Raw genomic sequence first — 13601 nt, forward strand, 5'->3', positions numbered from 1 at the left:
GGACGCACCCGTATGACGGGAAGGCTTGGAGGTCTTCCGGGACCCTAGAGACGCCCCTCTCCCAATGTTGCCCCCTATGTCTTCTTAGGAAATTTAAGGTAGACAGCCAACCTATAATTAACTGTCTTGCGGAGTTTGAAGTAAGGCCTGAAGTCAGTTACTCCCGGGGTGTTCCGCCCACTGGCTACGCGCCTCAGTAGGATGTTGCCTCGGTCTCACAGCACAACTCCTACTGGTACTCCTTTTGCTAGATCTCGTTTACACTGTTCCACAATATCCTTCCTTTCTTGTCTCTTTCTTAGGATACCGCCGCAAGGAGGTGCAGGCGCGGTTCCGTAACGTTCTGTTCTGTTCGCTAGGCACCTGCCAGGTTCCCACGCCTGACAGGGACCCCCCTGTGTCTTCTCCCTGTAACACCCCCTGCCACGGGATGTTGCCTGAATTCAACCCAGTCAGCTTCTGACTAACTTTCTATCCAACCCCTAGTTTTACCAGTGTGAGGAGGGGCCCAATAAATAAAGCCTTTTGCTCCCCCTAGTGGCCGGAGTGTGAAGTGTAATGTGTGCTGGTGATACCTGGTGAGGAGAATTCCTTCAGTGCCATCAGACGTACCATCACTCCCCTTAGTGGCAGAGTGTCATACTGCAACGACCAGGTCTCTGGGGCGCTGCACTTACCTTTAGCTTGACAGTACGGTGCTCTGTTAGGCTACGTTCACACTAGCGTTGCGCCGCCCTGCGTCGGCGACGCAACGCGCGACGCATGGAAAAACGCGCGCAAACGCGCGCAAAAACGCGCGCGTTTTGCGACGCGTGCGTCGTTTTTGACGAAAATCGGACGCACAGAAAATGCAACTTGTTGCGTTTTCGTGCGTCCGACGCCAGCGTCGGAAACTACGCACGTGGCGAAAAACGCCACCCAAAAAACGCACGCGTCCCCTATGTTAAACATAGGGGCGCGTCGCCGCTGCGTCGCCGACGCAACAGCGGCGCAACGCTAATGTGAACGTAGCCTTACTGAGAAATCATCATTTTGTTATACCATTGTCCATTGTGGTTGTAGACCTGTAGCCTTTGTCACGTCACCTCTATTCTCCACCTAACATGACCTCCTTCTGCTTGACTGGCGGCTCCTTTGCCTGCAGTTACACAGCATAGAGGTAATCAGTCAAGTAGGAGGATGAGGTGCTAGGTTGGGAATGAAAGCCAAGTGACAGATGCTTCAGGACTTATGCCTCATTTGCATATCAAAGAACCGATTTCTCAGTAATGGGAACGAACTGGCCATGTAAAGGTATCCTTTGATATATTTTTGTAAGAGCTACATGCACATATAAATAGTTACGGTGAAATCCTGCAGACAGATTCCCTTTAAGTCTGCGAAATTGGGAAAGTCTGCCAAAGACACCAATTTCGGTTGGACAATGTGTATGGAAGCTACCTGAGCCTCCTTAACAGATGATTTCTGGGAAGAGAAGGCTGGGGCAAATGGAATTGGAATTACCAAACTCCACTCTACTTTACCCCCACAGAAAAAATGCACATTTGGCAAATCAAGTGTGGATGTGTATGGGGTAAATCGAGAAGGTCTGGTAAAGGCTGTCTGCCAGATGAGCCTTAAACTCCGTAGCATTTTTATGTTCTTTTACGATCAATACACTCAAAACAAGTATGGCCCTCAATGGGAATATGGTGTAAATTGGTCATTGCTCTAGTTTATTCTAGACTTTTTATTTTTTTAGGGTAATCGCAGAGAAAGTGAAGGAGGTGCTCTATTCTCGTCCACGAAAGTACATCCATTGTTCAGGCCAAGAACCTACAGAGCCTGGTTATATCAACATTCTGGAATTGGCGGAGAGCATGTGTCGTTATGACCTTGATGATGTCGATCTCTTTTGGCTTGAAGAATGTAACCTTGAGTTAGCAGACATGGGTAATAATACACTACATGTTTATTACTGGGCCTTCATTTTTAGAAGTGGATATATTCTAAAGGGGTTATCTGGGACTTTGCTTAATTTTTCATATGGGGCTGAGCTGATACTGGCAGGTAGTTGCTTGTTCTGCCTGGTGATTATCTACCTTACATCAATAGAGCAGCTCTTCATCTTCCGGTCTGCTCTGTAAATGAGTCGTCACTGCCCATGTCATGCTGATCAACAATTGCCTCCCCGCAGTTTGTCAGCTGATTGTCAATAAGGATGACATCGGCAGTGATTCGGGTCGTCAGCAGAAGAAAAGAAGCTGCTTTGTTGAAGTGTCATCACCAGAAGCAAGAGAATCGCTGGCAGGAGTGGTCTATGGCTTCAGTGAGCCGACAGAAATGATCGCTGGGCAGAACAGGAGGTAGTTGGCCTCATACTAAAAAATAGAACACAATATATGTGTTTTTTATTTTTCAGTATTCTCTATTGCTGCAATACTGAGTTACATTGTTACCATAATTTCTTTCCCTCTTGATAGACAATGTATTTTGGTGTCAATTTAACAGTGTTCTTCCTTTTTGTAGGTTGTGCTCCTTTAGATGAAAGTACGATGGAAAAGACATTAGAAGTGCTGGAACGACAATGCCATGAAAACATGAGTCATGCCATAGAGACAGAAGAAGGCCTAGGTATCGAGTATGATGAGGATGTCATTTGTGATGTGTGTCGTTCACCTGACAGTGAGGAAGGCAATGACATGGTGTTCTGTGACCGATGCAACATCTGTGTTCACCAGGTGGGTTTCATGTTTTTAAGATGTTTTATTGCATAATTTATGCCAAGAACCAACCCTTGTTATGGCTTCTGATGCACACGTCAGATCTGGCAGGTATAAAATAATGTCCTTATCTTTTCCAATGATGGGTATATGTCCATTATTTTAGCCGTTTCGATAATCTACAAGACAATGGATTATAGAGTTTGGATTTTGTTAGTTATTTTTGAGTCTTGGCTAAATACTAATGGGTATAGCTGCTGTTCAAAATGAGTTGTTGTAAGCTTTGTTGTAGTACTTTTCTTTTAAAATTCTAAACTGTATAGTGAGAAAAAAAGTGTATATTGACTGCAAAGATTGGTGCTGTGATTCTAATGAGAATTTGTCTGCCCTGAAGCTTGGACAAAAATACATGTTTGTTCTTTTTTTACATATTGGAAGGCATGTTATGGCATCCTAAAGGTTCCAGAAGGCAGTTGGCTGTGTCGCACCTGCGTGTTAGGTTTTCATCCACAGTGTATTTTGTGCCCAAAGAGAGGAGGAGCCATGAAGCCCACAAGGACAGGAACAAAATGGGCTCATGTCAGCTGTGCACTATGGATACCAGAGGTACCTGTGATTTTTGTGATGTTAGTGTCCTGTGACTTACACGAGTTTGGGAGCCACTGGGTTCTTTGTTTGCAGCCTTTCCATATTACCCTTTTGTTTTGTTTTTTTTCTTCAATCCAAATCCATTGATCTGTGCTGAAGTTGTCCCTTGTTGCCTTACTTTTATGTTTGATCATAATTGAGTACGAGTAAAAACACGTAAGATATACCTTTTATTATGCCGTAGACTTGAGTATAGGTGCAGGTAAAAATACCAGTCATTTCTGTAAAGTGTTAATGAAAGCTACTGTGCTCAATTTTGAGTCCATTTTTTTTCAAGACCTGCCATTTGGCCTGACGCCAGCTACTGTATTAGGCCAAGTTCAGATTACCGTCTACAAAATCGTCCTGTTTTCATCCAGAATTAAAAACAGATGATTTTCCTATTGCATTGTCATTTGTATCCACAAATTAGTCAATTCCTCATGTTGTGTTAATTGATAACCTCATAATTAGAATATGAAACCTATAGCGAAAAAGGAGGAAACATCCACCATGATAAAAAATATTCATATTTTTTTACACATTGAAAAAAATGCTTCCAAATGGGTCCATATGAGGAAAGAGGAAGCACTAGATCAGGACAAATCATTGAACTGGTAAAAAACCCCACATACAGTATCTCCTCATATTATATGATATACTGTCGGCTTTAAGAAAATAAGGTACAATACTATGAATAATCCTAATGACACACACCTATGCATGTGTGGATGATCTTGTATATGACTTTTGTAGCAAATAAATATTTGGTATAAAGTACACATTAAGCAATGTGAACCAATTACCTAAGGTACGTCACAATAGAGCATAGGTCAGCTATTCCACATAGCATGGCATTGAGAGTAATGTAATCAATAATGAAAACCATCAATTAAATTATCCAAGCATATTATAGTAACATGTCCACTTTATTTAGAAGGACTTTTAGAATGTTTTACTTAATGACAAGCAACATTAACATTTACCTGTTACTTGCATGAGTTTCTGTTCTTAATAACACAATGCTGTCATTGCACATACAGGTGAGCATTGCTTGCCCTGAAAGGATGGAGCCCATCACCAAGCTTTCTCATATACCTCCGAGCCGGTGGGCATTGGTCTGCAGTCTCTGCAAACTGAAGACCGGAGCCTGCATACAGGTACAGTACACGTCTATTTTTTATTTAAATCAAAGAATTGTCTTTTAATAGTTTAACTTGATTTACATGTATATGGTTCTTTGTTATTTATTACAATCTGCCATGTTTAAATGAGTCCAAGATCAATTCATATATGGTTTCCATTGTGTTAAAAAGTTGGAATGGGGCTTCAGCTTTCACAATATAGATGGGATTCCTGACTGCAGGACTCTCCACAATGGTGAGATGTCATAGGTCTCCAGAAAAAAACAACCTTTAACCATGGAGGATTGTAGGAACTATATACATGACTTCTTGAACTACAGGTGGAAAATTCTGTAGCAGACTGTACTGTAAGATGCCGTGTTACTGTAGACCTCTACCTGTGATTTCATGTCACTATTTCTCCATCCTTCTGATATCACTACGCTTTCCAGCCTAGTTTACTATTGTGTAAGTGTATTGCTGGTGTTCTGTGTCACTGACTATACTTTCTTTGTGTAGTGTTCAGTTAAGAGCTGTATCACAGCCTTTCACGTCACTTGTGCATTTGAGCACAGTCTGGACATGAAGACTGTACTAGATGAAGGGGATGAAGTAAAATTTAAGTCCTATTGTCTAAAGCACAGTAAGAACAAGCACTGCTCAGCAGAACAGGACGAGCCTGAGAAGACTCCCATTGACAACAGACAGAGCGAGAGTGAAAAGATCAGCCTCCGAGCCCAGAAACTGAAGGAGCTGGAAGAAGACTTTTACACAATGGTGAATGTGGATGATGTGGCAGCTGAATTGGGATTGCCCAAGCTAACAGTGGACTTGATATATTCTTTCTGGATGTTGAAACGAAAAAGTAATTTTAACAGGCCGCTTGTACCACCTAAAGAGGAAGAACAGAATGGCTTGATACAACCCAAAGAGGACAGTATTCATACCAGAATGAGAATGTTTATGCACCTAAGGCAGGATCTTGAAAGAGTAAGTTGGGTGCTGCATTTAATCATTTTTGTTTTTAATCTAGAGAACTACATTTGTAGAAATCACATCTTGGTAAACTGTCATTTTAAGTAGTTATTTAGTAAAATTTAGTTTCCAAATGAATGGTGCCAGCAACCACCTAATGGGTTCAATGGGGTTTATCTAGACTTTCAGATAATGGTGAGAGGGGTGTAGTAGAGGGGTGGGATTCCAGTAGTACAATGATGTTAACCATTTGAACATGATGGCTATATTCCTTTTTTACATTGTTTTCGGTAATTGTAAGGCTATGTGCACACGTTGCAGAATTGCCGCGGAAATTCTGCAACTCCCTGCCGCAGGTATAACGCATGCGGAATTGGCATGCGTATTCCCGCTAAACACTAGCGTTTTGCAAGCGTAATTAGCTTGCAGAATGCTAGCGTTTTCCAAGCGATCTGTAGCATCGCTTGGAAAAATGATTGACAGGTTGGTCACACTTGGCAAACATGGTGTTTTATAAGTGCGACCAACTTTTTACTATTGATACTGCCTATGCAGCATCAATAGTTAAAAGGTATAATGTTAAAAATAATAACATAAATTTTTTTAAAAAAAAATCGTGATATTCTCATTTTCCGGTGGCCCCCGCAGTCTTCCCACTCCTCGCGATGCTCCCGGCAGCTCCCGTTCCCAGTGATGCCTCACGACAATGACCCCATATGACGTAGCATCACGCGAGACCGCTACGTCATCACAAGTCATTGTCACAAGGCATTACTGTGAACGGGAGCTTCCGGGAGCATCGCCAAGGCCTGGACTGGATTCGGGGGCCGCCGGAAGGTGAGTATACAACTATTTTTTATTTTATTTTATTTTATTTTTTTTTTACAGGGATATGGTACCCAGGGCCTGGAGGAGAGTCTCCTCTCCTCCCCACCTGGGTACCATCCGCACATGATCTGCTTACTTCCCGCATGATGGGCATAGCCCCATGCGGGAAGTAAGCCGATCAATGCATTCCTATGTGTGCAGAATCACCGTGATTCCACACAAAGAATGAGCATGCTGCGTATTTTTCCCATTGAACTCAATGGGCTGTGTTGTGTATGTGTTTTTGCGGTGAAAAAACGCATACAATCTGCAACGTGTGCACATAGCCTAAAGGGATTATGCCGTCAGAAAATGTTTCTCTATCAGAGGTTCATATTGCCTCTTCAGAGAGGAATAGGACATGAACTGTAGTGCAACCTATTGCAAGGCTTATAAGCCTCCTCACATTGGCATGCCAGGCTAGGCATGTCACTATTCACAAGGAGAAACATTATCCATTAGCTCCCCATCCAAGGTAGGATGGCAGTGACTGGTAACAAACGCCTCTCTACTCAGATGATGACAAAGCATCCACCAATCACAATAAGTGCTGTCACAGCTGACCCTGCACCTCCTTTCTTCACAATGACTTCGGTACATGTTCATTAGATTCTTCACTACAAAATATAGGGTTAGTCTCTTCATTGTGGCTAATGTGCGTGTAGATTTCCTGAATTGGGAAGTAGGAGTCTAAAAAATCTTCAGTGGCCAGTGTGAAAATCACAGGATTACTCCTTTTTAGTTTTAATAAAGATTGTATTATGAAAAAAAACATTGTCAAAACCTCAAATGTATTTTTTAAAGACAAAAACCTGATTTAAGCCATAAGTTATTTACCGATGACCTATTCTTTTCATGGAGGATATACGCATTTGAACATCTTTTTACATACAGAATTGATCGACATAACAAGTTTAGGAACAGTCTAAAACATTGTGTTACTTATCTTGTGCTCGTTCTGTTGTCCAGAGCTGTATTCATAATTCTACAGACCACAAATCTCAGCACTCTGTTGATTGTCTCTACATTTAAAGAGGCTTTCATTTTAATCAATAGATCTTGGAATAATAATAATTTCCACAATTGGGTGTGTTTAAATTACGGATTATAAGACACACCGGTTTATAAGATGCACCCAAATATTGGGGAGGAAAATAGTAAAAAAAAAAATGTTTAAATAAAATGGTGCACGTTAAAATCTGCTTTTGCGGTAGCTTACCTGGGGGACGACGGTGGTGGAGCGGGGTCCCAGGTGGCAAGGTCCCTGCTGGCAGAGGCGGGACTTGCTTCGGGCTCCAGGCTGGTAGGATGGGGTGTTCGGCGGCAGCAGGAGTTGGGCAATGGCTGTGGGCCCAAGGCTGGTACAGCGAGGTGTTGAGTGGTGCGGGAGCTCTGCCGAAATTTTGTGACAGCCCGGTGCCTTGCACCTTCATACTTTCTGGCCAATTGAAGATCTCAGGAAATGAGATCTCGGTGCCTAGATCTTAATTTGCTTGTGCTCCACCTCCTTCCCGGAGTCCACCGCATAGGATATGGAAAGTTCCAGGCTGTCATAAAATGTCGGTTGGAGCCCCCACATCGCCGAACACTTTGTCATACCAGCCTGGGCCCGCAGCCATCGCCCGACTCCTGCAGTCGCTAGAAGCTTTTGGCAGCAGCGACTGTGGGACCACGCTCCACCGCACCTACAATTCGGATAATAAGGCGCACCCCCATTCCCCTAAAAATTTGGGAAGGAAAATAAAGTATGCAGACATAAGAGCATGAGATTACAGCAATGTTTTGCCTCACAAAAAAAAAATCAGCTGCAATCCCCTGCTGTCCTGTCTGTATACTCTTGCTCCCTGCCCAGGAGCTGTGGTGTGATCAGCCCATGTCCCTGCACGGTCAGACACGGCAATATTACACAGTACACAGCAGGAGCACATTTATAGATTCTCTCAGGACAGGAACATTTCATTTAATACATCCAATTGTGGAAATTATTACAAGATTTATTGATTAAAATTAAACTTGTTAATGGGAAAACCCCTTTAAGTCTTAGTCTCTACACTGATCACTTTATAGTAGTAAACTCTGGTAGGAAAAATGATATCTTTCTACTTTTTTATGAGCTCAGATTAGCTGTTAGTTTTTCCTTGTATAGCAGATATGTAGCAAAGTTTCTGAGACTGAATAGCACACTCCATATACAGTATCTGAATCTAGAGTTTTTGCAGCATGTACATTGATTTCACATGAGCAGGAAAGTTGCAGAAACTTCTGCTACTAATCTTCACATGTGAACATACAGCACCTTTATGCATTGGTCCCAAAGCTTGTATGTCAGTGCTCTCAGATACAAAGTTTGTGCTGGAATTCTTGTGATTTTGTTGTGGCTCTAGTATGAAGTCCTAGAAATGATATTGCAACCCTTGTGCCACTTGTAGGAGCAACATATGCCCCCCAACCTCCAGGTGTGGAAAATGCAATGAGAGCCCATCCTGTGGCTGCAATCATGCATTGGCAGCCTGCAACTGTCCAGCCATGTTTAGAATTGTAGTTTTGCAACAGCTGGAGAGCCACAGGTTGACTAACACTCCTCATTAAAGCATGGATGTGACTGCAAACTGCTTGTAATGATGATAATTAGGGTTGAGCGAATATCTTCGGATAACTCCTTTTATCTGAATAACTATAGCGCTTACCGAAGAGCTGCCTCGGGAGCCTGGATACTTGGAGCGCTCCGGCTGATCAGCTGTTCGGCACGGCTGTGTGACGGTCACAGCACATGCATGGAAAGCCTGTGTGTTGGGCTCTACATGCATGTGTTGTGACTCTGACACAGGCGCAACACATGCAGCTGATCAGCCGGAGCGCTCCAAGTATCCCAAGGCAACTATTCAGTAAGCGCTATAGCTATTCAGATAAGGGGTTATCCAAAGATATTCGCTCATCTCTAATGATAATCCCAATAATAAAGAGATCAGACAGCACATACAAGGGAAACCATTGTAGAAGCTCTGTCTGGCTCTGCTTACATTATATTTATAGCATGTAAACTGTCCCGTTCAGTCATGGTTTTCGCCGCCAACGCAATTTGGATGATGTCCCCGAGGTTCCTCCGACGCCACTCAAATATGCTTTGAAAAGTCCTGCTCTTACGCACTGTCTATTTGGGAGCTACGCATGCTCCATGACTATTGTCTCCGGCCGCACACAGTGAAGCTAGGTACCACACACCGCTTCAGTGCGCACGCGTGGGGAGCCACTCGTCCCAGCGCATGCGCGGCTCACCGATCAACACTGTGCAAGCTCGGCTCCACGAAGTACACTGCGCAAGCCTAGGATTTTTCAATACGGGCTATATGGCAACCCCAGGAGCATCATTCAAATTGCGTGGGCTTGGACAGCCATGACTGAATGAAATGAAGCACACCCCTATGACTAAATGAGCAGGTACAATCTAACTATATAAAGTGCTTTTTGCACATGACTAGACGGCCGTTTAATTAAAGAAAAAAAAAAAAACAGGTTAGTGATGTAGGTTGCATCACTAACAACGCACTGGGGACCGTTTACATTCTAAAAAGAATATGACAGGTTCCCTTTAAAGCGGACCTATCATAAAGTCAAAAATGCCCAGTTATTGCTTATTTTAATCCCTCTACTCCCCTGAGTATAATGTGCTTTTTGTTTCTTTTTAATTCACCATATGTTTCCAGAGATATGTTCCTTTTTATTTAGTACTTATTTTTCTGGTTCTTTACCAAGAGGGCATTACTCACAAGATTCTCTGGGGTCTGTCTTTAGGCAGCTCTGCATTATTTCCCTGTGAGCACCACTCCATTAATAAAAACCATAAAAATCAGCACTGTATAAAAAGGCCCATATCTTTGGAACCATATGTTGGATTTAATAAAATAAAATGGAATATTAAGAGGAGCATCAGAGAAAGTAAATAAAAGCAAAACCTGCACACACTTCATGACATGCATGCGCAGAGAAAATCTGAATATTTTTTTGTTTAGTGTTTAAGATGCCTCCTACAAATTCCATACAGTGGCATTTATCAACCTTTAGCGTTTCTTACCAAAGGTCTCATTCTATAGTGGCCAGTCAGAGGCCAAAAAGACGCTCTATTCTCTCCTGTCAAGTGCTTCCCCAGCATACTATATTTTCTGACTGGTCCCATCAACAAACTTTATGCTGGGAAAACCTCTGTTAGGCTACTTTCACACTAGCGTCGGAATTTGGCCCGTCGCATTGCGTCGGGCCGAGATTCCGACGCTAGCGTTGTTAGCGCCGCACAACGGGTGCAGCGGATGCATTTCTCCGGCGCATCCGCTGCCTCATTGGGAGGTGGGGGCGGAGTTCTGACCGCACATGCGCGGTCGGAAAAAGCAGTACGTCGGCAGTAAAAAACATTTCATTTAACATTTTTTGCTCCCGGCGGTCCGCCACAACACGGCGCAACCTTCGCACGACGGTTGCGACGTGTGTCAATACGTCGCAATGCATCGGTAATGTTAGTCTATGGGGCAAAAACGCATCCTGCAAACAACTTTGCAGGATGCGTTTTTTCCCCTAAACGACGTATTGCGACGTATTCCAAAAAATGCCAGTGTGAAAGTAGCCTTAATGTAGCAAAATGTTAAAACATTTGTGAGATGTCTCAATATTTTCATTAAACAGGTAAGAAACTTGTGCTACATGGTCAACAGAAGAGAGAAGCTCAAACTGTCCCATAGTAAACTCCACGAGCAAATCTTCAATCTACAAGTCCAGCTTGTCAATCAAGAGATGGCAGCAGGTAACCTACATTTCCTTGGAGTCCGTGAGAGACATGACTATTCAGAACTGCGTGGATTTTAGAATAGATTGTGTCTATATCCGCATTGGCTTATCATTTAAAAAAAAAATACAAATGGGGGAATCTACTGCATGCATTCTTTACATAAGTTAGTGCATTTAAGCCTGAGTGTCTGCTTTATTTTATTGTTTTTGGGTTTTTTGGACAACTCTGTGCATCATATGAGACTTGTTGCAAATTTCAGAGATATGTCTAGTACTGAAATATGGGAAGGAAATTGCACAACTGTTCTCCGAAACGAAACATGGGAGAAAACTTTATGCAGAGAACCTCTTTTCTATGGGCTTTTTGTTCTACTTTTTGTGAGACGTATCCGATACTAGCCAGGGCCAGATGCTCCAGTGGGTATTCACAGCGCTTGGCACTTACATAGTGAATATCTTGTGACGGCACAAGACTTGGCTGCCGCATGAGCTATATGAAGCCAATTAATATTCTCACACATTGTGAGCTACGGACAGTCCTTCTGTCTTGGCAAATAGAAACATTCCTAAACATTGCCCCTATATGTAGATGAAATTACTGGAAAAGTTGGATATTAGTGTGTTAATGTCTGAAAAATGTAAGCAGAATTTCTAACCTAGTAGTTTGTTTTCTCTTCTGTATTTAGTGAACTCTTTTGGGACCGTCCTCAGGATGTGGCATGCATGGGCAGCCAGGTGCTCAGGGTTATTCCTAGATGGCCTCATGTGAATGAAAGCATCCTTTGTAATGTGGCACAGAATCATTTTCTCTAGTAAAGTCAGTCTTTTATTTAGATAATGGCTAATCACCATATATCAGTCCAAAAATTCATGCATATTCTGGTTAAAGGGATCTTCCAAGTTTCAGAAATAAAATGACTTGGTCTTACTGACAAATAAGTTAGACAATTTTACAATATCCTTTCTCCGTGCATTTCTCACAGTATCCTAGATCTTTGCTTTCAGATTTGCAGAGCTCAAGTCCGCAGTAATATACTGCACAATGGAGCTAGAAACCCCCATCCACATGTAGCAAAATTAAAAAATAAAGCAAAAAAAAACTTACAAATCTTTAGCATAGTTATAATTGATGCTGATTTCCTCACTTTAATGTGATGGGGTGACATTCTCATTGAGCACAATATCTTGTGGATTTTTTTGGACACCCAGCATATCCACAGCAGGATTTACTCAGCAAGTGCGGGCAAACAGGAGGAAGAGTTGTAGATTTATGTTTCCATAATCAGATGGATGCGAGTAAGTGACTGCAAATAGAAGTCTTGAAAAACCTGAGCTTGCAAAGAATAGCACTTACCTGCTAAAACTGGAATAGCCCTTTAATACCGAGGTGAAATAAAAATTCTGTTGCCAAGCAAGGACTGTAAGGATTACTGATCTTATACTACACAACCTCTCCATTACAATGAGAATATTGAACAGTTAGATAATTTTTACTGCCATAAATAAAACTCCCCATTAGCCCCCTTCACATGCCCTGATGATTCCGGTACTGGAAAAAAACAGTAGCGGTGTTATCCGTGTGCCATCCGTGTGCACCATTCGATTGACGTGTACTGTAATAGAATGCAGAAGAGAAATGACAGATGTTTAGATGTTAGATGTGCAAAGCCATAGATTGATAGTTATCCATGAGATATATAATTGGCGATTCGCATGTGTAGTTTACTGTACATGTATTTAGCTAGTAAAAATGACGTGGGGTACCCCCTATTTTTGATAACCTGCAAAGGTAGCGCAGAAAGCGGTGAGCTGATATGATCAGGCTGGGAAGATCCACAGATATTGTGCCCCTCCCAGCCTAAAAATACAAGCCCACAGCCGTCTGACTTCCAGACATCCATTAGATGCGCCAATTCTGGTGCTTTGCCCTGGTGCGGTGGCAATCGGGGTAATAGTAGTTTGGTGATTTTTTTTTTTCAAAAATCACAGCTGGCATCAAGCCCTGGTGTTAGTAATGGAGAGGTGTGTCTATCAAACTCACCCCCATTACTAACCCAGTAATGAAAAACAAAAACACATACAAAAAGAACTATCCATAGTTCACTAATTTGTGGGGGAAAAAAACCCACGCAGCTTCACAGTAGTCCTGGGAATCCAAAATGGATACCTGAGAAACATGAAATGAGTGAAAAAAACACGAGATTGTCCCTTGTTGACCAATTTATTTTTAAAATGTTCCCATGAAGCTCTGACGTAGTTCACGTTCCCCGACTCTGGCTCCGATGTCTGTGAATAGTAGTAAAGTTATAGCTACAGTGGGTATGGAAAGTTTTCAGACCCCTTTAAATTTTTCATTCTTTGTTTCATTGCAGCCATTTGAAAAAAAGTTCATTTTTTTATCATTAATGTACACTTTGCACCCCATCTTGACTGAAAAAAACCACAGAAATGTAGTCATTTTTGCAAATTTATTTTAAAAGAAAAACTGAAGTATCACATGGTCATAAGTATTCAGACCCTTTGCTCATTA

The 13601-nt window shown here is 42.3% G+C and overlaps 1 protein-coding gene across 1 annotated transcript in view; it reads left to right on the forward strand.

Moving 5' to 3' along the window:
• Positions 1-13601, forward strand: part of JADE3 (jade family PHD finger 3) — an 86320-nt gene that overhangs the window by 60947 nt on the left and 11772 nt on the right. Inside the window, exons 5-10 of the mRNA XM_069757856.1 lie at positions 1742-1932; positions 2509-2720; positions 3141-3308; positions 4373-4489; positions 4973-5443; positions 10970-11087. Of these exons, the coding sequence (XP_069613957.1) occupies positions 1742-1932; positions 2509-2720; positions 3141-3308; positions 4373-4489; positions 4973-5443; positions 10970-11087 (1277 nt within the window). The remainder of the gene's footprint in view (positions 1-1741; positions 1933-2508; positions 2721-3140; positions 3309-4372; positions 4490-4972; positions 5444-10969; positions 11088-13601) is intronic.

This window comes from Ranitomeya imitator, chromosome 3 (genome assembly GCF_032444005.1).
Source record: "Ranitomeya imitator isolate aRanImi1 chromosome 3, aRanImi1.pri, whole genome shotgun sequence".
NCBI classification, from domain to species: domain Eukaryota; kingdom Metazoa; phylum Chordata; class Amphibia; order Anura; family Dendrobatidae; genus Ranitomeya; species Ranitomeya imitator.